Source organism: Venturia canescens, chromosome 4, assembly GCF_019457755.1.
Source record: "Venturia canescens isolate UGA chromosome 4, ASM1945775v1, whole genome shotgun sequence".
In the NCBI taxonomy this organism is placed as follows: Eukaryota; Metazoa; Arthropoda; class Insecta; order Hymenoptera; family Ichneumonidae; genus Venturia; species Venturia canescens.
Window position 1 is genome coordinate 17,428,414 of NC_057424.1, and position 26,880 is coordinate 17,455,293.

At 46.5% G+C, this 26,880-nt stretch overlaps 1 protein-coding gene across 2 annotated transcripts; it reads left to right on the plus strand.

The window, feature by feature from the left end:
* Positions 1-234: 234 nt before the first annotated feature.
* Positions 235-26,854, plus strand: LOC122408881 (dynein regulatory complex subunit 7-like). Of its 2 annotated transcripts, none has more exons than XM_043415968.1 (10): positions 235-637; positions 22,869-23,222; positions 23,312-23,735; positions 23,904-24,161; positions 24,681-24,837; positions 24,948-25,002; positions 25,344-25,556; positions 25,725-25,946; positions 26,179-26,415; positions 26,669-26,854. In XM_043415968.1, exons 1-10 carry the CDS (start codon positions 587-589, stop codon positions 26,846-26,848), a joined length of 2,151 nt encoding a protein of 716 aa, XP_043271903.1. In that variant the 5' UTR covers positions 235-586; the 3' UTR covers positions 26,849-26,854. The 2 variants fall into 2 exon arrangements, with proteins under 2 accessions (XP_043271903.1, XP_043271904.1); XM_043415969.1 differs by lacking the exon at positions 235-637 and adding an exon at positions 9,996-10,099.
* Positions 26,855-26,880: the final 26 nt, after the last annotated feature.

The window sequence follows — 26,880 nt, forward strand, 5'->3', positions numbered from 1 at the left end:
CGGCCGGGGCGTAATGAAAGTGCTAGAAAACTCGTGCTTTCTGGCTGCTTTTATACATATTCTTTCTCGTTAGCAATGTCCAATCTATATCCAGACGTAGGAGCGCGCGGGCATGGATATACAGGACGTCGCAGTTGGAGCAGTCGGCGCTTTGAATTCAGAATCGCAGAATCCAATGCCGCGACTCTAATGAAACTTTTCGTTCCTACGCGAGTCAACGGATAATCCCGATAATTGCGTACAACGAACCGTGCACCTTGTCGAAGTGATCGATGAAAGAAAAAGCGTTGATATATCGTCGAAGGAGACGAAATATTGAAGACGTTCGTCCATCTCATACCCAGTTTCGATCCAAGTCCACGCAGCGACCAGCACGGTTTGGACTCTTTCGCCTCCACTTAAGCAGCACGCTCAGAGTGCTAAGAATCGTGGATCACTCGGAGCGAGTCCAGGGTATTGAAGAGTATGGGATAATTGCAGTAGCATCGCTATATAGGCTCGAGAATAAGGGACCGCGGCGCGGGGGATGGTTTAAGGCCTCTGAGAATAATTTGCGTGAGGATGAGGACGCGGCGGAGGACTGCGAATGTCTCTTGTCCGGATCTATGCAATGCACGTCTGCCTTTTGGGGCGCTCGGTATGTATACCCTTGGCTGCCAATATACGTCGAGGTACATATAGATATATTGGTGAACGGATGGTAAGGTATATAGGGAGAAAAAGAGAGACCCATCCGCGCACCGAAACGAGGAGAAACCCAAGCTCGTACGTTCGCACACGTGTATATAGTTACGAGGCCGAGGGTTCTCCCTCACTTTCACGCTGCGGCAGAGCAGCGGGCGAGGAGTCTCGCGAGAGCGCGGAAAATACACGCGGCGGCGGCGCCTCGGACGTAAAACGCGCTGCTCGCTCGCTCGGCATCTCCGTCTCTGTTCTTATGCGGAGCATGCAGCCTCGACGAGTAAGGGTGGCTCTCTTTTCGCTCGCTCTCCCTCTCGAGTCTGCTCTTCGCTGTCGCGTCTCTTGGAAGGCACACAAGAATATAGCCGAGCCAGGAGAGCGTTCCGTACATACCCTCGCGCGCGCACACGCACACTGGCGCACTCACGTCCGCGCGTACATGCAAGCCCCTACATATAAATAGTTTAATATGTAGCGGTGAGTCGAGAGAGCGGTGAGACACAGGGAGCAAGAGGGAGGGAGGGAGAGGAGAAGAGAATCGCAAGAGCAAACGAGGGAGGCTTGCAAGCGGCGAGGAGCAGGCATTGCAGACTCTCCGGGGCTCCCATGTACACGGGATGCTCATGTAAAGGAAGCCAAAGCCGCGACTGCTGGGCTCTCGCGACTCTCACCATATAGTATACACACGTAGTACATGCACGCCCTCCTATATACACGTAGACACTCGGCTGAAACTAGCCTAGCCTCCTAGGTCCACGAACTCAACGGTTCTCCCTACGTGCGCGATGGTGCTACGGCTGCTCTCGGCGTTTCTGCTGCAGAGACCGAGCGACCAGATCCATAGTTAATTACCGGCCTAATCTCTATTCGCGATTGCCCGAAACCGCTCGTAAATCCCTATCGGCCCGTTCGCCGCACGCACAGATGCTTGCCTCTCTCTCTCTCTCTCTCTCTCTCTCTCTCTCTCTATGCATATAGATATATAACCTGTATCCAGTTACACATTGACGAACATTCGCGTATATATAGACATACGAATCCATCGATACATCTATCCATAGGCGTGTACCCGAACGAACGGGAAATGCTGGAGAGGAAGAGAACTCGTGTGCGCGTGTAGAGAGACCGAGAGACGCTGAGAAAGAGGGAGAGTAAATGGCACTCTATACTCTGCGGCTATGCATCCGTCTCGCTCTTTCTGTGTCTCTCTTGGTACGGGCCGGTAAGCCCATCTAGGTCCTAGCGATGGTGTCCGAGTATATCCGCCTATCTGTATGCATAACTTTGTAATGTAGATGCATAATCGACTGCCCGTATTCGCGATCCCTTAACTTTCAACGCATATGGGCTTTCGATAGAATTTTTCCAGCATTTAATTCCAGGCATTCAACAGCTGCCACGGTTGATGGATCGACGCGAATGGACGTACACTTTTAGTCTGCGTGAAAACAAAAAAGTCGATTTGTATCGTGGAGTTTTGTTAGCGGGGCTAACACTTTTGTTGGCTGACGAACGAATGAACTTTTTTCCCTAAGGATAATGGATGTTTTCGTGTTTCGGTCTTTATTCTTCTGCTCCCTCCCTCTCGATATACGTGCATGGATATGTAAGTGTCGTCGCGAGCGTGAGACGTGTTCCAATACACTACGCGCGGGTGTACACGAGCGAACGAAATCGGCGAGTTCCGGCTTGACCGGTACCCCGTTTCCGGTCACGAGTTTAAGTAACGTACAGTCGCGCTAACGCTCTCCTCGCAAAACTGTTATTGCTCGGCGGGTACTCGCCGTTCGCGATTCGCTCGCCTCGTCTACGCCCTTCGTCCAACTTTTTTCGGGGCTTTTGTCTCGCCTGTCAAGCCGCGTTCGTCTACGCGTTTCGCTGAGCTCTGCAGTGATGGAAAACTCGGCTTGGAAGCTCCAGAAAAGTTTTCCACTGAGCATAGCAAAGTCGTCGATTCTAATGAAGTTTCATTGCGAGATTAAATGCGGAGATTTTTCCTTCCACCACTTGTTACTCGTACCGCATATGGAATAAAACTGGCGCAGCTCGATATTCTCGTTAAACTTGTACGATTCACACGAACGCCTGTGTAAAAACTCGCTTGTATCGTTCCCCTTCTCGTTCGTGAAATATTTACTGTGCGACTTCATTTCATCCCCTCCATATTCGCTCCTTTTTCGCCTCAGATTCGCCCTCGCCAATTCTCCGTTTTTAATCTCCTTTCCTCTCTCTCTCTCTTTCCCTCCCTCCCTCGATTGTCCGCCGCACTTTGGCGCGTCCGCATCTCTCTATTCGTTTTTTTCTTCTGCCAACGACACCGCGACACTCGTACGAACGCGTGGACGGATTATAAAAACTGCGAGCACGCGGCCACGTGTGCACCTCCGCGCAGTAATAACGTGCATGCGCGCTCCGCTCGGATGAAGCCTCGACCCTTGAAAAAAGCCCTTTTTTTACACATGCTCGTTAGTTATTGTACAGTTGGAAAATGGCTTCAGCAGTTTCCTATCCCTTCTCCACTCTAATCTCACTCTTTCGTCGATAATCACCGCAAGCTCGAATCGATAAGAAACCCTCGTACAACCGCCACCCGCCGCCTCGCGGAGAGTCGATTGTTTTCCATGATTTTCGGACGCAAACACTTCTGTCCAATGACAAACGGTCCTCGGATCCCCAGCACGTACGGAATACTCCGTTCTTTGTTGGTTTTTGAGGAGCAGAGCCCCTCGCGGCAGCAGGCACATCAATTAGAAACGAGCTAACGGAGCGGAAGACTCTCTCGTGACCTGTCGCGGGATGTTCCTTCTCGCTTACACGTATATACGCGTACGTTCCACACGCAATGCTATCGGCGAGCACATGCACAGCCGTAAAATATCTTGCGTGTATGTGCGCGAAGTACACACTTCTGTCGTGACCGGACGCGTGAGGAAACCTTTCTCAAGTTTCGCTGTGTATTACGCGGTTGGATTCGCGGCGAAAAAAGCCTCTCGATGCTACCGAATCGTTTCGGTTGAACCTTACGATGATTTTTGGCTCACTGTATTAAATGCTTCACCTAAATTGCACTGCGAATATCAACGATCCCGCTGGCTCCTGTTTTTCGCTTCGCGTTCCATGTTTCATAAACGCTCGTTTCTTCGAAGCGCGAATTAGTTTGCCTCGCGGCGCGCAGTTGCTTCCACCGCGAGGCTCTCAACCGTCGAATAATTTCGGAGAATTCGCCGCGATTGCCTGGAGTGAGACGAGAAAAGGAAAAAAAATATACTGTCCGTTTATATATACATATACATGCATAGCAATGGCCCGCAGGCGGAGCGAGCAAATGACGTAGAACGCGGAGCGCGCGGTCCTCGCGAGGGTCGCGATCGCCCGCGAGAGATTGTCCATTGCCTAAGAGAACAGAGCGAGAAACACTCGCCTCGACATTGAAGATATCGCACGGAGCTGTCGTGCCGAAATGGCACCGACTCGGAGTCTCGAAAAAAAACCAGCGGACGCCATGCACAGGGTGTTCTAAATCGAACCGGCGACGAAAATCTTGGTTATCGTCACTTGCGTTGATTGACATAATCGAAGCGTTGCCCTCGTTTCTTACGTTAATGACGACCGAATAACTTCGCTAAATTTCTCGCGAATCGGAGGCTTCGTGACTAAAAACGTGGCGAACAGATTCGAACTAAGACGCGAATTATGATCATTTGGAATTGGAGGGATTCAAATGAAGCTCGAAATCGACTAGTTCGAAACGAAAAATCGCCTATCTTTGAAGCACCCAAATATTTCCGACCTCGTTTTCTCCCGGCAATCTTACCCGCTCCAATTCATTTCGTAAATATTTGTAAGCAAAATAATTAGCGCTTGGTGACGTGTCGAGGAAGTTTCATTTTCCTTGATAAGCCTTCCAACAGCGACGACTCTGAGTTCAAAAGTGAAGAAATTGGCCCAATCCCGAGTCCAGATACGCGTCGAGCCTGTCGTTCGGAAACTATCTTTCTAATGCTCAGCGTCCAGACGCTGCCGCGTCTCCGCGCGGATATTGAGCACCGTTTCGCAAGAAAATGTACCAAAACTCCAAAAGCTTTTCACTTCTCGTAGAATTCTCGATTGAAAAATCAAATAATTTTATCCAATTTTTCAATTTGGTCCACCGAGCCATATTGCGAATAATTCGCATCAAATAAATGTTGACCATTTTCTTCCATAAAAAATGTCGAATTTTCTTCTGTCCATTATTTCAATTCATTTGGACTGCTTCCAAGGCTCGAACGCCCGTCCGCGCGCATATATATATTCATAGAATAATAGCAGTTCTTTGATACAACGCGGATAATCGCAAGTCGAGAGTGCTCGGACTCATACCGTGCCGCGATCTCGACCACTCGCTCTGCTACGGCAGAGCGCACACGCTCGCGTAGGCAGACAGGGTAGACGGCATCGATTCGTGAGGGGACTCGCACTCGGACGCGGGGGATCGTCAGGAGCACATTGCCCGTGGAACGAGAAACGTGGGCGTCCTCGCTGACGCCTTGCATACATAACTATATGGCTATATAACTACATATTTAATCTATAGTTGTGTGTATTTCGCAATATATAGAGATATACACATATTTATTGTATAAAGTATGAAAACGTCGTTTCATTCGCAGCGTACTATGCGAGGTTTCGCGATGAAGCATCTATAAAGTTTCGGGCTTATTATTTCTTTGCTTTTCATAATATTGAATAACTAATGAGGTAGGAAAAGGCTTTTAGAACGATGAAATATGGAAACGAACGAAACGTGGATTTCGTGGAGGGAGAACAACGGAGCGATGAAAATAATATCGCGGAAAATATCTAATTGGTAATTAACGAGGATTCGAAGCTTTGGACTCATTGTTCAGTGAGTGGAGTTGAAGGGCTCTCTCGATGGAGAAGTATGACACGAAGTTCCGAACATATATACTTGTCACGAAAATTAATGATTCGTTGGCTTCAGTGTAGAGTTTTAATGTCGCGGAAATTGTGGTCAATGGATTGTTCGGATGGTGCTGATGTTACGCTTCGTTGTCAGATTTTATTCAAAAGTTTTACGAACTAGAAGACATCCAGGGAAAGTGCGGAATATTTGAGGTCGTCCGGGTGACCTCAAAAAAAGGGTTTGCGTCAGAAAATCATAAATCTGAAATTACTCATGATATTCCGAATGTGGTGCACAATGGCGAACTAATAATAGCATTTTCGTGCATATTGTCATAGGAATGGGACAGTAAAAAAGGTGGAGTTTTATCGGTAGGATGAAAAGTTTCGTGCTATGAATATGTGCATTTATATGACGAATGCGAATCCCATGAGTCGTAATTCAGCGCCACGTGGGTTATGAAGTCGTGAGCAATGTTTTGCATTTGACGTCAGTCCATGACGTAGTTTTCGCGAGAGTAAAAGAGAAAGAGAGAAATACAGAGATGGTAAAACGGAGGGACTGGCAAAGGGAGGAGCCGAGAGAGAGAAAGGAAGGAACTCGTAGAAATATAGTAGTGAGTGGAAAACACGTGTTTCCATCGAATGAGGAGCATCGTCGTATAAACTGAGCCGAATACCTTCACTGAATGTATTTTCCCCCCACGCGCCGTCCCTCTCCCCCGCGCGCTCTCTCTCTCTTTCTCGACAGTTTCACGGCAACTTTCAATCGAGGCCAAGTTCAATGCAATTTCAACTTAGCCGCTTTAGGGTCTCAAGGTTTATCGTTCTCATAGATACCATCCGAACAAAAAACGCTCGAGAGAACAATGAACGTAGAAACGTTCTCGTTTTATCCTAATTTCCATGAGATTCCGATGACCGCGTGACTTCTGGGATCATTCACACGAGAAAGGATAAAAGTGCCCAGGTGCCTTCGGACTTGCTGAATTTATGGCAAGCCCAAGCTAACCAAGTGTGAAGCAGCTGCAATAAAAGGAAAACAAATTTCTTACGAAATTTGCGAATGCGTTTACGGCGGTGAAACGATTCGATTTAATGAATCTCCCGAAGTTTGTGAGTCGCCATCTTCGATCTCGAGCTCTGCGACGACCTCCAACGTATATAGAAATAACGATTCGTCAGATATCCTGAAAAAGTAACGATACGAAATGGAAGAAACAATGAAAAAATGGAGGTTGTAAATGAGCGGGAAAACGCTCGGATGACGTCCGTTAGGATAGCTCGGCTTTAAAAAGAATACTTTAAAGGCCGTAGGGTTTATAACGGGCTGCAGGGCAAGGAGGATGAGGCAAAGGCTCGGGGAAGGGAAGCGAAGGGAAGGAGAAGGAGAAAGCAGGGGCGGAAGGGAGGGCTGAGGATATATAGGACGAAAGTGTATAGCGCAGGGAAGGAAGAACTACATATAGAGGTGTAACGAGCAGCAGAACTCGACTCACGAACTCACTCCCAGTTTTTAGTGGCAACTTGTTGCTCTATGCCCATTCATACGGCTCTAACTCCCATTACGTCACGTCACATCAACTTATAATAATGGTAATGCCACACTGGAGCAGCATTCGGCTCTACTGCTCGACTTTTCTCCCGGCTAGATCGTCTCGAATTCTCGAATCGTGAAAAACGCTCGTGCCTCCTCGACGTTTAGCGTTTATTCGATCCCAATAACGGGTGATCGTTGTTAAAGTCGAGGCCTGTTTTTATGAAAATTATGAAAACTCGCAGCTGCTGCGGTCGATAACTCTCGTGAGAGCTACGAAAACATCGGGGCGCTGCAGACCACCCGGAACTCTGCGGTTCGCTCCATTTTCTCGAATTCTTAGGCTTATCTAGGACCTGAAATTGCGTCCGGAGACTCGAGATTGCGGGAACGCGTGTCGGTTCGTAAACAATTATGGAAAACAGGTTTCGCGTTCGATAAGTTTTTTCTTTTTTTATCGTTTTGTACACCTTCGGTAGAAATCTTACCTGCTGGCATTGCGCGCGCGTTGCTCTTTCAAAGGCTGCGTCTCGCGTCGCTCACCGCGTCGTCGCACACATACATTGCTCCGATCCTCTTGGATTTACCGATACACACCCCGCGGAATCCTTGCTCGGGGCTACTTCCGTGGCGGCATAAATTTCTGGCTCGAGCGAGCGCGAGAGGAAGAGCGAAGGAGCGAAGTCTCGCGAGTGCCGAATTTGGAATCCGCAAATCCTTGAGGGCGAACCGACTGCGTATTATAAACGCGGCCTTGGAATTATTCGGACTGATTTTCTCCGCGAATATTCTTCACGTATACGTAGATACGTAAGAGATTGTGCAACAGCGCGTGGCCTCGAGGACTAGAACGGCGGTTTTCGCCGATAAGTCCCGCTCGTCTCCGACGTAAATGAAGTCTGCGCGGTGCGGCAGGACCGTCTACGGACACACGTGGGAATGTTATTTCATGCAGAATTGCCCCGATTCTTCTCAATCATGCATTCGGTTTTTCGAGCTGATTACACGAAGTCTGATCGATTAGATTGTCGAAATCTTGAAATAACTGTGCGATTACGACTCTGAAACGCCGCCGCTTATTTCTCTTCGTTCGAATTGCTTTCGCGTGATTTACTCGTTTTTTGGGACATCCGACATTTGTCTCGAGATGCGGCGCGCTGTAAACGTACGCGGGCGAGCGTGTCGAGAAACGTACGTTCCGGACGAGCCACGCGTTTCCTCCATCCGGAGCTCATCTTTCTTGTCCAGATCACGGCTAGAACGAGAGAAAAAAAGAAGGAGAGAAAAAGTAAGATAAAACCTGCATGATGGCCAAAGGAGGCGGCCGGCCGTAGTCGAAAAACGGCGCGAGCCGATTCCTGGAAGGGCTCCTCTTAACTTTGAAAGGGCACAACAGACGACCGCGGCGGAAAGCAGCATCGGCGTGTGCGTCCCTCTCTTCCTTTTACCCCCTGTTTGTCGAAGAATTTTCTCTCTCGCTCTCTCGCTCCTTTTTATTCCCTCGCAAGGGACGAGGATGTGGCACCGCAGTGCTTAAGTTTCCACCGCTGCTGTTATATACATCTCGCTGTTGATGCCCCGTGGAGGAGGGGAAGAATCGGAGGTTCCGGGGGCTCCGCGAGGTCGAACCGTCGGGATCGCCCTCGACCGGCTTCGCCCATCAACGAAAATCGCCCGCCGCATCCTCGCGCGCGACGTGCTTCACGCTTCATTCTTCGACAAAATACCGAACGGAAAAAATCCTCGCCGCGTCTCTCTCTCTCTCTCTCTCTCTCTTCTACGCTTACGAGAACGGATGTTTCCAGTTTCTACGAAAATACGAACGAGACAATTCGGTAAGGATTCGGACCTCTCGTGAGCGATCCTCGAGCGGAGCCCGAGTGACCCGGACGAGAGCGTCATTCTGCTCAACTTAGTGAGATAACCTATACGAATTTTTATTCCGGTAAATATATCCTTCATATGCGAAAAGCATGAGCGGCATTTCCGTCTCGAAAAGCCGCGAAAACGTGCGAAGCAATGCGTCGGCGAGTTAGTTTCTCGCGTGCGAGAATCCACGAAGGCGACGCTCCTCCGCGCCTTGGTGTTCGCGGAATAAAAAACAAAAGAAGAGGAAAAAAGGAATATTTAGAATCCCGCGCCGGGGCGTCTTCCGTCAAGGTCGCGGTCCATCTCTTCAAGACCGCAGAATGAAATATTAATTCGAGTGGAAGACAACAGAGAGTAGGGGCGGGGGGGGGGAGGGGGGGGGCGGCAGAGAAAAAAACGATTATGACATTTGGAGATAGCGGTGAAGAGAAATTGAGGGAATGCTTCGGAGAAGGAATGGACGAAGAGCGAAGCTGAGATCCGGTTGCGAGAGCGAAAACTCGAATTCCCAATCTGCTATGACCCTACACACGAATCGACTTGCGAAGAATAAAAAATTGAACGATATCTCCGCAACGCAATTTCTGGCTGTTCATGCCCAGCATTTAAATCGCACAAATATGAAAAACGCCGAAATAAATATTCCATTATTATTCCCAGAATAATCGCAACGAAATTCGAGCTCGTTTAACCGACGAACAAAGCTCACGAAGAACCCGCGCGAATCCTCGTGGTTCCTTTCTTTCAAATGTATACACGCTCCTCCTTAATTTTCCCCCTTTTCGAAGTCGGTGTAATTGCCCGGATCGTGCGCGCGCGAGGAGCTACCAAAGTATACACGTACATATACGTGCGCGCGATATTCGACGAGGACGTCGACCTGCGGGGACCGTGGCAACGATAGTTACGTTCCTGCGACGACGACTAAGCGCGAAAACGAGATGGAGAGAGATAGAGGGAGAGCGAGTGAGAATATAGTAGTGCCAGCGCGAAATGGGTCCCCGCGAGGCGTAACGTAGAGCGTTTTCAGGGCCCTCGGGCTCAGAGACGAGATAGTAGGTAGTTAGCGAGAAGCCCAGCCTCATAAGATTTTCGGTGTGCTCGTACGTGAGTATATATATATACATGCATGTATACTTCATCCTGTCCATCCCGCAGAATCTCTAAGCTTTCCTCACACCGCGAGCAGAAATTTCAGTTTTTTATTTCGTCGAGATGAAGCTTTCGGAGTGTGGGACAAAATCTTTCAAAAGGAAACCCGAAATCCCAAATGCGTCGTTCCTCTTTCCAGAACCCAAGTTTCGATCCAGAAAGTTTGTTCCTCCGCGCCCTCGTCGACGCGATAATTAGAATTGCGCTTTCCGATGGAGCTGCGAGAACGACGCTTTTTCGAGACGCAAGAAGTCGTCCGTGGCAGGAACAGAGAGATGGAGAAATTTTACGCACAAATTGTTTTTATACCTGTAAACGTTTTCACCTGTACACTCGTCCCGACTCGTACCTCTGATTACTCTCGAAGGAAAATTATACAGAATTATAGAATGGCAAATATTCGCCAAAATTAACAGTGTGGATGTCCCTTAAGGCCCCACCGGCCACCCCCGCGCTCACGCAGACATGGAAGCCACGAAGTGTGCACGTGAGGCCACACTGCACACGCTCGTGATGCGATCTCGCTTCCCCCTTTGCGTCGGTGCTCGCTCCTCCACTTTCCTGTTCCTCACCCTCGTACGTTTCGGACCTGAAGACCGAAGGCAGATCGATCGTACGATTTTCCTCCTCCGGGTTTTCCGCGGCGGTCAACATATACTCGTATATACATGTATTTATATAGGTAGTCAGATACGGGGATATACATATCTATACACGTGCGTATGTATATGTATATACACTGGGGAAAAGCACACAGGAGCCAAACTGCAGACTGGCGTTGCTCGCGATTCCTCGACACCGCGAATTTTCTCTCAGCTTTTCTTCTCCATCTCCCTCTGCCACTCTCTTCTTCCTCTTTCTCTCGAGCACATCCACTTCGTTCCTTCAACCGTTTTTGCTCTATCCTCATTTGGAACGTGAAAACGGGCACGATCGATCGGACGCGATTTTCCTCCACCGGGCACTTTTCTTTTTTTTCTCTCTCTCTTTTTTTCTCCGTGGTGTTCTTTTACGCCTTTTTTCTTTCCCTTTTTTTATGGCTATACTTCTCTCGGTGCTGAGAACTATCGCGTCGAGAAATATATACTGCGCGGAATGAAAGTCTTATTTTTGTTCCTTTTACTTGCCTCTCTTTCTCCTCCGTTTTTTTTTTTTTTTTTTTTTTCTCTTTCATTTCGGGAACAGTCGTGCTCTCGCGCAACATTCTTGCCGATTGCGCTGCCCGTTCCCACTCGATCGATTCCTGTTCCCGATCCCCCTTTAATTAGAACAACTGCTCACGGTCAGCGAAAAGATTCGCCTTTATTTGAAGCATGAGGAAAACGGAGGCGAACGATCGGGACCAAGAAAATTGTAGCTTTCACACCTTTTACGTATGGGCCAACGAATCGGCGCACGATTTAAGCGAGACCGCCGATAAATTGACGACGGCAAATCTGTTTCACTGATTTCAAGATTTTTATCGAATCGGATTCAATTAATCGTCGCGGTTCCGCATTCAACTAAAAACTCGTCACCGAATCATTCGTCATTGTACTTCAATATTTTGTTACAACCAAATTGATGCTGCACGAGCGTTACGAAACTTCAATATTTCAAGCTCAACCTCAAAAATTTTTGACGGTGCCACATAAACAAATTTAGCACCAAAATCATAGCTTTGACAAACTTCGTCTATTCCTCGCCATCGATAACCACGAAGTGTGAATCAATCGACACTTGATTTTTCGTAGTTTCTCGAAAAGTCTATTTTTCCGGGAGGACATAAAATGCCTCCAAAGAATTTGGGATTTTTTTTCCACAGTTTCAATTTATTCATATATATCGAAAATTATTTTATCGATTATTTACTTTTTAAAAGGGTTCGGGACAAAACGGACTTGACAAAATATTGCGTCAAGTTGAAGTTGAACAGTCTAGTTCTCTTCAATTATGATTGGAAAATTCATTGGCGGTTTACTCAATATTGAAAAAATAAGAAAATCTGAATAAAAAAATCGCCAATTTTCATGAACTCCTTTGCCCTGGCTTCTACTTGAACGAAAGTTCACAGTCATGAACTCGTACATAAAAATTCATGTAAAACCATTCATTCTATCACACCGTACAACAGCGCTGTGAAATTGATGGTGAACCTTGTGATGATGCCAAAAGTGTGATAAATTATGTACGTTTGTGATGATGTTGTATATTGCGATATAATGTTGTGGGTGTTGTTGATGTTGTATCCTGTGATACGGTGGTTTATGGTGTGGCGATGTTGCACGGTACGGGATGGTTTGATGGTGAGAAAAGTGGGATGGGACTGCAAGATCGTGTGATTTCTAAGATATATTCGAGGGCATTGAATCGGTAATTTTGTCTGGTGACAACGATGCCACAACTTATGCACAGAAACGAACGTCGATAAAAGCAAATTTCGATCCTTTCAGCCAAAATGTCCAGTAAGATGAGGGCAACAAAGTAATTTCGCGAGCTGACAAAAAATCATTGTTCACGGGGATTGGGCTTCACGGATTTCGTTCAGCAAAAGAAATTTCGTTCCCAGTCTCGCGGAGCGCCTGTACAAAAAGCACGAAAATGATTTGGTATATCAGGGACAATTGAACGAAAAAACGATGGAATCGAGCGAGTCCTGGTCCAAAAAAATAGCATCGGTTCAATGAAAACTTGCCTTTCCTCTGTGCCCGTACCCAGAGAGATGGCTTTCGTAGACGCTGTGTAATGCAATGCTCGGTCAGTGAGTGAGCGATGCCGAGGGCGTCGTTCCCTATAATAGTGTTCTTGAGGTGTACAAGAAGAGGGCGCTTTCGCCAAGAGACGAGGTGCGTGTTACAGGTATATCGATATATATTTAAAGGAGGGCGTACGTATATAGAGGAGAGGATAGAATCGTGTGTAAAGGATGGCCGACGCCTTTGGAAATGCGTTGCTTCCCTGGCACTAAGTATAGAGGTCCTCTCGCGACACCGGCCGTCAATATACCACCCCTAACTAACCTCCACCCTCTTTCCATCCTCCAAGTACTCGGTGGGTGTTGGGAGAGACTCGCGTCTATAGATCTATCTATACGCGAAGCTCCCCTGCTGTTATATAGCGATGGCTACGACACAGAGAGAACGCGCAAGGGACTCTGAGAATACTTACCCCGATGCTCTATGTGCATACACACGTACACACACACACGCGCGCACACACACACGGATATATACGAATATAGTGTAGGTGGAGAACGGTACATACAGCAGTGAGGAACCAAAGGACGCGATGGACACAAGTCTGAGCGAGATATATGCATATGCATGCATATACGTATATATACGAGTATATGTACAAGAGGAAGGCAGTCGGAAAATGGGATGAGGGTTGGGAAACGTTAGGGTGGCAAAGAGGGTGGTCGGTGGCTACCAAACCAGCCACCCTCTATCCTATCCCTATCCTATCCTATTCTGCCATACCCCATTCTATCCTCCAACTCACCCAACCTCCTCCTCCTCTTTACTATCCTATATCCTCCGCTATCCTCACTCTCTTCTCTTCGTCCTTCATCTCCTTCCTCTCGTTCTCTCTCTCTCTCTCTCTCTCTCTCTGTCTTTCTCTTCGTCTATATTCTCTATGCAATGCCCTATCCTATATCCTCTCGGCGTTCTCTCTGCTCTGCCACTATCCTAACCTCTGCAAGCCCAGCAGCACAGCCTGTCGTACACCGCCGGTCTTCTCTTGTACATCCCTTTACACCGCGAGAGCATCACCTACGTATATCGAGCATTCGACGTATACTGCTTTGCTATTTTCATAAGGCGTATGTCGCAAGATTTTAGACATGCCTCGGTTACTTGGCGCCGCCTCTCTTACTTTTCGTCGCGTTTCGCATGGAGGGTTACTTGTCGAGAGCTCCAACTCTAGTCGCACGTCTACTTCTTACGTTCAACGACACTGTGTGCACGCACCAAAAATGTTGGATCGTTTGAATTTTCAATGGCGGTGTTACTCGGTTTTTAGCCGGTTAAAGTTTCACGTTGCTTGCTTCTTCGATAAATCCTCTGATGTAGGAAAGTGCATGTTGATTCGGTTACTCTCATTCGTGCTTTTGTTGCTTTCGAATAATAAAAATCTTCGCACCTTCGTTTGAGGAATCAAACGCAGAATCTTTCACACCTCGCCTAATCGAAATCAGTCGGCGTGGAGCCAAGTTCTTCTTATGCCTTCCGGCAGATGGCCACGGGCCGAATGTTCCTCGCTGACGCATTCACGCTTTCGAGACTTCTTATCACCTTCGCTCTTACGAGGAATACGAACTTTTGTTTCCTCTCTTGAGTGAAGCGTGATTTTACATTTGAACATCTTAGCCTAAACCCTTTCTTCGAATAGACATGATGGCGAAGGGATTCCACTGCAACGATATAGAATGCTCTCATCAACGAGAGATGCCGGATTCAACTATTTTTGACAACGTATAGCATGGCGCTCAACTTTTATTACAGACACAGCTCATCACTGTAATCGAAATAGTCGGACTTAATTTTCTTCTCTCATAAACTTATTTTAAAAAATATTCTTCAAGTTAAATCTACAATTAGTCATCCGCGTGACGAAATAAAAGAGATAAAGTTATCCATTCGCAGGATGGAACTCAAAAAGCTTGGCACACAATCAGACCTGAATCCTGAATCGTTACAGGCAGATATTCTGAGAACTATCGAAAGAAAATGGTACACGCGTGGCAGGGTCCTATGACTGTATAATAATTCGAATGGTTACTCGTTGTGGGCAACGAGGATGGTCACTGTTACTGCAAGAAAAAGCCATTCTAGAATCCGGTGACCTCGTCATCGAATTTCCGGGACGTTGGATTCTTTGTGTTGATAACTGACGTAATTATCATTCCGCGAAAAACCAAAAATTCTGACTGTAGATTGAGATTCAGTGATCTTGAGAACGATAGTTTCGATCGAGCTTCACTTGGCTCAATTCGAGTGGACTGAGACGGGGATAAGAGATGGAATTTTATGCCAGAGAATTGAGTGAAAAAATATGTGCATATGCACATAGTGCGAAGATCAGCTTTTCGTTCATCGTTAAATCACTTTCGGTATTCCGATATAACTGGACTTGAGTGAATTCGTTGATTGACAATTTTCATGAAAGAGCGTAAAGGACCATTGAATCGATTAAATTAAAACATTTTACACAAAGTATGACTTCCTACACGGTTGAAAAAACCTCGCAAATTTCATATTCTTCGATCAGCAAAGCTCGGAAATCTCTCATCAAACGAAAAACATATCAAATAAAAAAGCAGAAGGGAAGAGTCGAAACAATTTTTCCAAACTTTCTTGCGAGCTGGAGAGAAAAATGGCATGAAAAGTCCGACGAGCGTTTCGTCACTGCACTCAAATCATTAGGAGTATATTCGAGGCTCGTGGCCTTTTCGTTGACAGTAAATTCCTCAACGTACGTACGTATATTTATTTAGATAAAAAGGAGATTAAACACGCATAGATTTGTAGGAGAGAGGGTATTCTGGAAGGCTAGGTATAGCATCGGTCTTGGTAGTCTAGCTGAGGGCAACAGGCCTCGTTGGCTAGAGAGGCAAGCGGATAGGAGTGAGGCCCGAGGCATCTACCAGTCAGGCAGGCAGGCATGCATGCTGCAACCAGCAACCAGCAGCATCGTAGAGACCCAGGGAGAGGTAGAGAGAAGCATGAAGATAGTGAGCGAGGAGAAGAGAAGGAGGAGATGTATAGGACAAGAGAAGAGCCAAGAGAACGAGGGTTTGGTAGGACATTGCGGATATATTCGCGAGAGCGCACAACCCCGGCTTGTTCTCTCTCTCCTCTCTCTCTCTCTCTCTCTCTCTCGACTGCTTCGTGTGCTCTATACCAACGGAAAACGGTATAACCAGAGCCAAGCAAAGCCAGCATATATATGTGTATACCTAGCGAAGCATAGTATAGACCGACGACCTCGACCACGTCGCAGCAGCAGCAGCAGCAGCAGCAGCAGCAACGGCGTCCTCGCGCCCGGCTATCCTGCGACGTAATCAGCGAGAGGACCACCCTCCCGCTCCTCCTTTCTCCCTGGCTCACTCGGTCTCTTCATGGTCCCTCGCTTCTCCCTATATATGCTCGTGCTCTTCGTAGCCATCCACCCTCGCGCCATCCCCTTTACTCTCTGCTGCTCTGTAACGCTACCTCGACGTTCTACGAACCGCTCTCTATAACGTACCTCTAGATATACACATATACGTGGACACCAGAGCTCCGAGTCTCCGTCCATCTTCGTCTCTCGACTGTATGCATCTTTGTCAGTTCTCGTGCGAGGGAGCGAGATGGAAAGTCCTAGCAAACATTGCATCGCGTCCTCTTTCGACCCTCCAGCCAAGCTTCCTTCTCTCGTTTCTCTCTCTTCATCTCTTTCTTTCGCCATCTCCCGTATCCACTCACTCTCTCTCTCTTTTACTCTCTTCGTCCATCTCCTCCCGTGCTTCACTCGCGTTGTCGTCGTATCCGTACATTTCGCTACGGTCGCATCGTGTGTTGCCCTTATTTCTGCAAAACAGAGTGCACATCGTGCACTGGACTTCGTTCCACGGAAATCCCCCATAGACCTCTTCCTCCCTTTCGTTTTATCGTCCCAGATACCTTTGATAACCATTGCCATTTCGCGTCTTACTTCCTACTACCATCTTATCGCTCTCCAGCATATTTGTATGTGTATACATATGAGAGACCTTGCGAGATTCTCGTTTTTCAGGTAAACTGTATCAAGGATTATTGATATTCAAGATATTGCTCGTCGTCATGAGTCCTCCGTAAAAATGCGGACAATGTGAACTATCGACTGTGAGGGTTCGCTCGCAAGTGCATATCTAGTGAAATTTTGAGTCTAATTCACTTTATCCTGGAAGACAAATGAGCACAGAATCCCAAAAAATCTGATTTCTCACTGCATCCTTACAAATCCGGCCAGTCCGTCAAGCTGCCGATGATAATCGAACTTTTTCGATCCACGTGATAGAATTGCATGAGCTATGAGTTACCTCGTAACCGTAACAAGTCGCGCCGAGAAGGCAAATTCCGAGGAAACTGTCAACGAAAGGAAGAATGCCACGCGAGAAGCAATGGTTTTTCAGTACAATAACTAGTCGTAAAAATTTTCGTGGGGCGATTCGTTGAGGCAGGTAAACGAAAGACGTGAAGTTTCTGGAGTTGCGAAGGGGTTGAAGAGCAGCACGCCACCGATGAGTAACGGGCTGAATATAGCAATAGAGTGCGAAAGCAGCATATATGATGGGAAAACGGAACCGCACCAGTCGAGAATGTAGCAGCGCTCGTGATATATATACATCTGTTATTGTGATATGGATGTTAATAGGTTAGGGGGTCTCCGGAGAATGTCGGGTGAATCACGATTTCGATAAGGGTTTCCAACCGACTGTACACTCTCTGTATCCCTTTGCCAGTTGTTTGCATCGCATATATATCGCTCGTTTTTACTCCCACATACATCGTTTCCCACACGCACATATGTGCATGCGAGGAGCGCATGTACGGCCGAATGCACGTGTGTATGAATCGATCTAAGCAAATACACGTATAGGGATGAACACACGTGCGTTTATGGACGTGTATTTGGAGGTATATCTGTGTCTATCCGTTGCTCTCTCGTTCAATCTCTTGCTCGCGGCTCGCCCTCCTGTGCTCGAGCATCCGTTCGCTCTCCTCTTCCTCTTCTTCTCCGCACAGCATCTCTCGACTCTTCCCACCGTGTGGGAAGCTGCGGGGCTCGCGAGGATTCTCGCTCTTTTCCGCAGCAGCCTGCTCCCTTTCGTTTTACCCTTCCGCTCTTCCGCTCTCCCACCCGCCCTCTTCTGTCCTCCGGCTCTCGTGTTTTTCGTTCGTACATACTTATTATTACAATTTTTTCTCGTTTTTCACGCATTGTTGTTACCTGCGACGTTCCTCGTTGAAAGCTCGAGCTCTGTCGCGAGCACATTGCGTCCGAGGCTTTCTGAGCGCGCAAAAACTGCTGAGAGTCATGCCGCTCTCTCTCCCCCCTTATTCATCTGATTTTTCGAAGCAACCACTGAAAATGCAGCTCCGCGATTGACATGAAAATTCCTCTCAAACGTCGCTATCCCCGACTCCAGACAATTTCCATTAATCACCGCGTATTAACGTGAAAAATTTCGAATCCCACGGACCCAAAACCACGAACTCAACAGCTCCGCTCGAAGAAATGTCTTGCCTCGACTTTTCCTCCGCCAAGATATCAGATTATTCATTCGACTGAATATCCATCGACGCGGAGCTGAAAATGCGTTGCTGGATTAAAGTTTCAACGGATCGTTCTACCCAGCGAGCCAAACCAGCGGAGTTCGCTATTTCGCGTTTTCTAATAGTTTTCTCTTTGTCCATATACATATGACAGTTAATACACATACATCATGTGTCAGTGAATAGGTACACGCTGCACATATCCATAGCAGACCGCATATGTATAGTATATTCATAACGATCGACCGCGGCCGCTAGCCCGAGGAGCCGCAGTCGCGTCCGCGTGAGTTGCTTTCGCGTCGACCGATCCCTTCCCCCTCGGTCCCTTCGCCCCCCGTTTTTCACTCGCCCCGCTGGGATAGGGAATTAGGGAGCGTGAGAGACCGCGAGAGCGAGGGAGAGAGAGAGAGAGAGAGAGAGAGAGGGACAACGATCGGCCGAGCAATCATGAGTAAAGTGGCAAATCGTCCGTTAAACGAAGCCGTCGGCCGTTCTCGTCGCGAACGCCCGCCGGGTTTTTCCGAACATCGCATGCAGATCATGCACGCATACAGACACAGCGATGTAGACGCGACACGCAAATCCTGTGGATACAGCTATGCGAGAAAACATATTAGCATGCGTATTACGAAAACTCGAGTTCACGCGCGTACACAATTTCCTCATTAAAAATAACTCCAAAAACGATGGGATCGAAGCCAGAGTTTTGATTGTTCGATTTTCTGTACGATTATCCCGCAGCATTAGCGCGCCTCTCCTCATTCGGGTGGCCACTCGCCAAGCGATCAATGATGATCGATCAGCCACATTGAGTCTTAGCTCCATTGGCAAAGAGCCCAGCCCCCATACTCGCTCGACCACATTAATCATTCTTACCTTTCACATGTTTTATCTCTGCGCGCATTCGCACGCGAGAATCGCGAGGGTGTATTAAAAAAAATGTATTTCCCGTTGGCAACTTTTTCAAACGGTAAAGGTAACGAAAGCAGAAAAAGGTTCAACGTTTTCGCACCTTGTGGATTTTGTACGAGTTTATATACGTTATCCTCGGATTTTTGCGAGTATATGCGAGCTCTGGCTCTCTGGACGAGCCTGTCCGCATTTCTCCATCTCTCTCTCTCTCTCTCACTCACTTCCATCCCATCTCTCGTCACATCCACACGCGTACACAGCCTCGTGGATACACAAACTCAGAGCCGCGTATGTGTAATTTAGTATGCTTCATGTGTACGGAGCGAGTCCTGCGGCTCGACCCATCTACAGATGTGTGGGTTTCGTGTACTTCCCTTGGATTTTCTCTCTCCCCCTCGCTCGATCCTCCTCGCGATCTCTCTCTCCCTCTCCCTCGTTCCTCCCTCGCGGCCCCTTTCGATCTCGCGACCGTGCTGTGCGGTGCTCTCGCGTATAGTACACACGGGCCAGCAGCAGCGGCCGCCACCGCCGCCGCGCGCGTTTATGTGCCCCGAGGCTTATGTACAGCGATCTCTGTCTCTCTCAAACCAACGGAAAAGCGAACACCCGAACGATCGCACGTAACGTTCTCTCGTGCGAGAAACACACCTATGTTGGGACGGGGGAGCAGAAACGACGTACATAGGCCAAGGGGACTTGGCTATATCTGCATGATAACATATAGCCATGTATTTTAGCTCGGTAATACCGGGTACTAGGTACGCGGAGAGTTCTCCTAGCTAAGCCGCTCTTCGCAGGGCGCGGACCCCGAATAGCGGTGCGCATATTCCCCCGTAGATCGCCGCCGATGCTTTTCCTCCTCTTCGTAAATTAGTCCGACTTTAATACAAAACGCAACTGAGAAATCATTTGCTCTGTGAGGCTAAATATTCCGGGGGGCTTTGAGGGTTTGCGTGCACGAAATATTGCCGAGTTCTCATTTGTATATGGGGCTGCTTTGCGCAGCTATTACTTTTTGCTAATGATTATGGCGATTGGGCGATAATTGCGAGATCGTCGGAGCACAAAGTGCGACGTGATTCTGATGTTTATCGTGGTTTTTCACTGTTTTTCAAATTACTTGGAAATTTTGGCATCGAGTGCCTCCTTTTGGAGGAAATATTAATTGCTGTGCGCCCTCGTGGAATTATAATTACGGAAATTATATAGATTTTGGAGTTTTATGGAATAAGTTACCTCGACAAGCTTGCTCCGGTCTGCGAAATATTTTCGTTTTTTCTTCTGCTTCGCTCTCCGAAAGATGTCAAGGTCACTGGAAGGGAGGTTCTCTCCCCCAGTAGCCTTCGTTCGTTTTTTATCGCTGATATGGTTTGGGGCGGCTTTTTATTTGACGAGGGTTTGCGCGGACGACTTTGGATCGTTGAAATTCTCCGTCTTCCCATTTTTCATACTTATTCTTTGCTCCTGCGGAGCAAAACGACGCCGAAAGATATTTCGATAACTGCACACCCCTTGAATTAACATTGAAATTTCGATCCGAGTTACTTCGTTCGTTGACGCAATTCCTCGATCAATCGAATGAGAAAGAACTTGGGAAAACAATGATTTTTCGATCCCAATAACGAAGCGAACAAAGATATTTATTGACGCGAATTTTTCGACATCGAGCCCGATCCACCAAAGCGGTTCGCCTCGGCTCAAAACTCCGGAAATGTTTTCTCTAAACCCAGGGAAAATCCACAGGAAAACGACGAATTACTCGCAACGATGTTTTCGTCGCGATCATCGTGAAAAATTCATTCGATTCGTTTGTTAAAAGAAATCGTGAAAAAATGGATTTTCTTGCGAATTGATTGAGAACCACTGAGCGCAGCTGCCGCGTCGGCGGCCGCGGCAACGACGACGACGACGACGACGACGACGCCGACGACGATGGGAGAGCGGCGGTATCTCCGCGCGCTGTCTGCTCCCTCACACCCCCTCGACTTCGTCCCACGTGGGTGACGGTCGAAGGGGTCGCACGGAATGAGGGTGACGCGAGCGCGGTGTACGATGGCTATTATGTGCTCGTGCACGAGTGTGTGCGCGCGCGTCTCTCTCTTTCTCTGTGTGTACGTATAAATGCTCACACACATAGGGAATATATACGTAGCGCGGGCCATATAGCACCGGGCAAGGGGTTCGAGGAGGAGGATTCTCCCTCATTCTCCCTCGCTTCGCCAAAAGGGAACAAGGGAACAAGACTCGCCACCCACTGGCCATCTCTCCGCACCCCCGACTGCGCCCTATGCTCACCCGCGTTACGTGTTTTTCGCGAGAAAAGAGACGAAAAAACGAGCGAGCGGGACCGACAAAAAATACGAGCCGGAGAAAAAAGATGAAGAAGCAAGGACTCGGAGCGGAGAAGACGCGGAGACCTCCGTTGCAGACTCCTCTGTGTGCGACCGCGCGCGCCGGAGCTTGTGTGCGAAGCTCTTTTCGCGTGAGCTCCGTTCGCTCTCTATCTCCGTGCGCGATGCTCCTATTACGGAAAATTGCGAGCAAAAGCCCGAAGAAAATTCACCTCGCCTCTTGAAATCACGAGCTCGCGCCCATCCCCCACACCCGAGGGGAGCTGCTTCAAAAACATTTTTTAACCTCCATTTTCTTCGCTCAGATAGAAATTAATTACGTTTTTTACCACGCAAACGTTTGTCTATCCAACATCGTTGCTGCATCCTATCAGGGAGCTCACAATTTCATTTTTCTGCGTCTTTTCATATCTCGGTCGTCAACACTTTTCGATAAATATAGTTCATCAAAATTTTATCCCTCTTTCCAAATATGCACTTTGCTTCGTCCCCCTCCACGATGCGCTCGTCTTCGCAATGAATATGACAGCCAAAAGAGACGAATTCAAACGCCCGAAACGACGAAAGAGCGAAATCCGAAGCGTCTATTCAATATGCTAAAGCAACGAAAGTAACGATAAAATATGGGAGGAAAGGAAAGAAAAATGAAGAGATGAAAAGCGCCCGAGTCGTAGGTCAAGATTGTATATGCGGGACGTAGTACTACGCTCCAAACAGCCGCACGTGGTCGCGTTTGCGAATATAGGTTTCTCGCAGGAGCGTTTAATACTCGTGTATTTACAGATTATTATTGTTATGCTCTTTCTTCTCCCACTCTTGAAAATTTTCTGCTCCCCGTACCTATGTTTGTATACACGAATACACCGGCTCAAGGAAGCTTCAAAGTGGTAGAGACATCTCTAGAATTCGGTGTTAACGTCTCCGGGCTTGGGCGCAGATTTTTTCTTTTACATTAATCGATAAAACAGAATTCTCCGTTTCGTGGCAAAGGAATAAGTCTCTATCTGGTCTGTGAGCTGAGATCTTTTGACCGGTCGTCGATGAGAAAATGGGACGGGTGTGACGGGAAGGCAGGATTTTAGGATGAGAGAAAATTCATAATTTGTATCCCTCGAGGCGTTTCAGTCCCTTTCTCCTGCGATTTCATTTCCTCACCTCTTTTCACTCTTTGCATTTTTCCAGCCCACGATCCTCCGCTCTCCAACATGGTCGATGACTTTTCAAAGGGCTCACGATTTCGAGTTCGCTACTTTGTTGGTCAGCTTACTTTTGGGAAAGGGTTACAACGCTTTCGTCGTCAGCGGATACGCCTCTCGAGAACAAGTGTTCTGCGACACGAGAATGCGGACGTGTCCGTACTTGGAGGAAGAGAAAACATCTCAAGCAGATTTGGAGCCGGTTGAAACGCCCAAATACAAATTGAAAAGTCCGCCCGACTTTCGAAGTCAGCTTCTCATAGAACTCGAGGCTAGGGAGGCGAAAAAGGTTCAAGAGGAACTGGAAAAACTGGAACAAGAACGTGCTCAGATGCTCCTCGTACGTAAGAATCGTCGACGTCTCAAAACGTGCAAATGCTTTTTTCTCCTCGGGGCCGATGGAAAAAATCCTCCGGATTTTCTCAACAGGAACAGGAACGACCACTTCCGGATGATTTTTGGGGCAACAGAATACACGCGTGGGTTTTAGTTCTACCGGAAGTCGGCGGCCCACGTGGAGACGAAATCGAAAAGGCCTTTTTCGTCGAACCTAATTCCGGCTTCCATTATTTTCCCGACAATCCGGAAACGAAGCTTCTCTATCATGGTATTGAAAGCCTTTGGAATGACAAAAATTACTGGGTCAATATGCAAACTTGCGAAAATGGCTGCTCCGACCTCGATTGGGATTTGAGCAACACGGATAAGTGGGAACGCCTGCTGCCCTGTGAGTCCGGGCTCATACCTTGGACCAACGAAGACGAAGACGTTGACGAAGACGTTTTTCTTCAGCAAAAAAAACACCTCGAAATGCCGCTTTCTTACGTCGAAAATATCGAAATAGACAGTTTGGGTAAGCCACAGTCCAATTTCAGCATTTATTTCGCTCATTTTTTACTGCTCCGTGAAAAATTCTTTTCTCCCAGTCATCGAAATGCCAAATAATTACTCCTTGGAAGCTTGTGCTCCAAATCATTCGCATAAATAGTTTCTAACGCCGTTCCCATTGTCAATCCACCAGATTTTGAGCGTCGTTATCCCAATGGAACAAAAACTGTCTATTTCAAAAAGACGAGAGTGGATTTCTACGCTCCGTATGTCCAGATGGATGGTCTCGTTAGAAAAATTACGATTTACGAGGACTACGAGTACAAGTTTCCTGTCCAAGTCGAAGAAAAGTTTTCCAACAGGGCTGATATGCTCATAGGATCCAAAAAATATAGTGAAACTTGTGCCGCGGTGGATTCCTACAAACGAGGCCGCACGGACGCCTGTATAGGTAAAACCCTTTGAATTCATTTCGCTTGCAGCCATATTCCTCGATTGAGTGATCGAATCGCTGAACCAATAACAATTATTCGATTTCTAGTATTTTAAAGCAGCTGCATTTTGCTGCATTTTGATCCAATAATTTCAACGGATCCGATCATTTTATCGAGTTCCGATTTTTTAATGAAAATTCCCTAAAAAGCCTCAGGCTCGTGCCATCAATGTCACTTGATTGTTTAAAATCCTTTTTTTCGAAAGCGTTTTAAAAAATATACGATTTTAAACGTTTGCTGAATGAAATATGGCACAAATCGTCGGCAAAGACTATGAAAAGGTATTTTGGCAAGCCCTGGATAGACTATTCGATCAAAAGTCAAAAAATTTTCAAAACAATTAGTCCTCAATTGAACGATTCAATTCCATATCCTTTTTGTCATTATAAATCTGTACAATGAATTAGCATCGATCTCGATTCTCCTCAAAATTTTCATCTAGCGATCGAATTATCACGTCAAATGAATCTCAACAGAACATCGTTATTTAACGAATGGGCGTGACAGACTAGACGAAGAAAGAACGCTACATTTTTTCCATTCCATACGACCCGATGGTTTGTCAAAAATTGAAATGGATCCGTTTCATCTGACCCAGCATTACATCGGCCGTAAAGATTTTCTGTACTATCGGTAACGTTATTCAAAGTTTTCGATCGTCAAACCGTTTGAATCCCGCATTCGCGGTTTGTAATAAACTTAAAGAATCAGGATTCAGTGAATTAATGGAATTTATGTACCAGGCATGTTGAATATTCCAAGGACGAGGATGGTGGTCCACACGACAGAATTGTATCGGTAATAAAAAATTATAAGAATGCATTGAGTCAAACAGAAATTTGTTGCTTCAACCAAAAGTTTTGCTGGATCAACAAACTTTGGGGATCGAAATGGAATTTATTGATTCTTAACTTTTGTCGATTTGACAGGTTTTGTTGTGGAGAGAAAAAATAAATTTAAGCCAGCCAATTGAGAGTTGGCTACACTAGATTTTTGTTGAGTTGACGATTTTTTTTGTTCGCCTAAACTTGATGGCCCAACAAAAATTCTGTTTGTTCAACAATCTTTTTATTCTCGATGTGATTTTTATGCACTGGGGAATTGATTTTGTAAAATTCTAAAAAGTTTCATCTCTCTAGAGGATCATCGAAAAGTATAACAGAAACGATAATATTCCAGCGTCTAAGGACGTGGCTATAAGAGATTTTTATATATCGAAAAATGAAATAAGGCTCCATTATCACTACGAGAAAAATCGTGTCACCAGAGCCACTAAGAGATTCATTAAACCGTCAACGACCGAGAGTGGTGAACATCCAATTTTCAATCCTGATTTGATCTATGGATACAACGTAATTATATTGCAAAATTGTACACTCAAAACTCGTGATACTTAAACATCGAATATCAAAATTTTAATAATTAAATATTTTCCTCGCAACGTCATAATTTCTGGATGAAAAATGTTCGTCACTGTAGTTGTAATTCTGTTAAAAATTTTTGAAAATATCAAATCCCAGCCGGATCCTCTAGCAGCCCCGGAGAAACAATTGTCGATCTACTACGAGCTGAAAAAACAACTGAAAGAAGAAAGCGAATGTTTGATCCTCGTAAGAGACGCCGAAATCGAGATTACAACATTTTTGAAGAAAAAGAGCAGTGAATACATAATGCCAAAATTGTTGGTTTCGTTTTTCGACAGAAATCGTAATGAAGAAGCAAAAGCCAAGATGTTGGCCCAGGTATGCCCATGAATTTCGTCAAAATTAGTTGAGTAGATCTCGAAATATCTTGCTCACCAATTTAAAAAAAGTTTACGATTCGACAGCTTCGCAATGAAATATAAAAATTAAAATTCAATAATCGTGCAAAAAAAATGATTCTGCTACTCATTTTTCGGAATGCAAAAGCAAACAGTGCCTTAACGAGTTTATGATTGGAAACTTTGCTCCGACGGCGACACCGTCTTCACAGGAACAACTATTAAAGGCTCAGAGTGAAAAAGAAGTGGAGGTGGAAGCGGATTATTTGGGCCCTTACATGGCACGTCTTGGGAATCCACCAGAATTGACAAAAGCACAAGCTACTTACGTACGAAACGAGTGTTTGAACGATTTGAAAAAATTGTTCGTCGATCGCGCCAACCACATGTTGAGGATGATGGACGAGTGTACCAAGGAATTGAATCAAGTACAAAATTGGTTGACTCAGGTAATGAAAGCCCCAATTTTCAAGTTGTTTGAATCGTTTACTGTATGAATCGATCGAATTTTCCCGTTTTCCGCAATACAATTGCAGTGATTGTCGTAGTTCAAAATCTCTGCGATTTTTTTTCTCAAGTGAAATTTCAATTGAACAAAATTTCGTTGTAGCACAAAAAACGTAAGAATCAAGAAAAATATGTTCAAAAAGCAACAAACTACTGTTGCGTTATTTCTCATTGACGTTTCATTCTCGTTTGCAGTCGGAAGGCAAAACGAGGGAAGAGGAAGAAGAATTGTTGAGTCTAACGAACGACATAAATTTCCGTCTGCATACTCTTGATGTACGACTGCAGCGCCATTGCGAATTGGCCCCGGAGCGATATCGTAAAATGTTGATGACACTCAAAGCTGACGAACGACTTGTAGCGTTTTTCGACTGAGTGCAGATACCGCAAACGTTTTTTTTTCTTTT

What these genes read in the sequence shown, in the direction of transcription:
- LOC122408881 (XM_043415968.1), top strand. Translation starts at nt 587, where the DNA reads ATGTCTCTTGTCCGGATCTATGCAATGCACGTCTGCCTTTTGGGGCGC. An exon ending in AACGTGCTCAGATGCTCCTC is followed by an intron (nt 23,223 to 23,311) that starts GTACGTAAGAAT and finishes TTTTCTCAACAG; the next exon opens with GAACAGGAACGACCACTTCC. An exon ending in CACACGACAGAATTGTATCG is followed by an intron (nt 25,003 to 25,343) that starts GTAATAAAAAAT and finishes TCATCTCTCTAG; the next exon opens with AGGATCATCGAAAAGTATAA.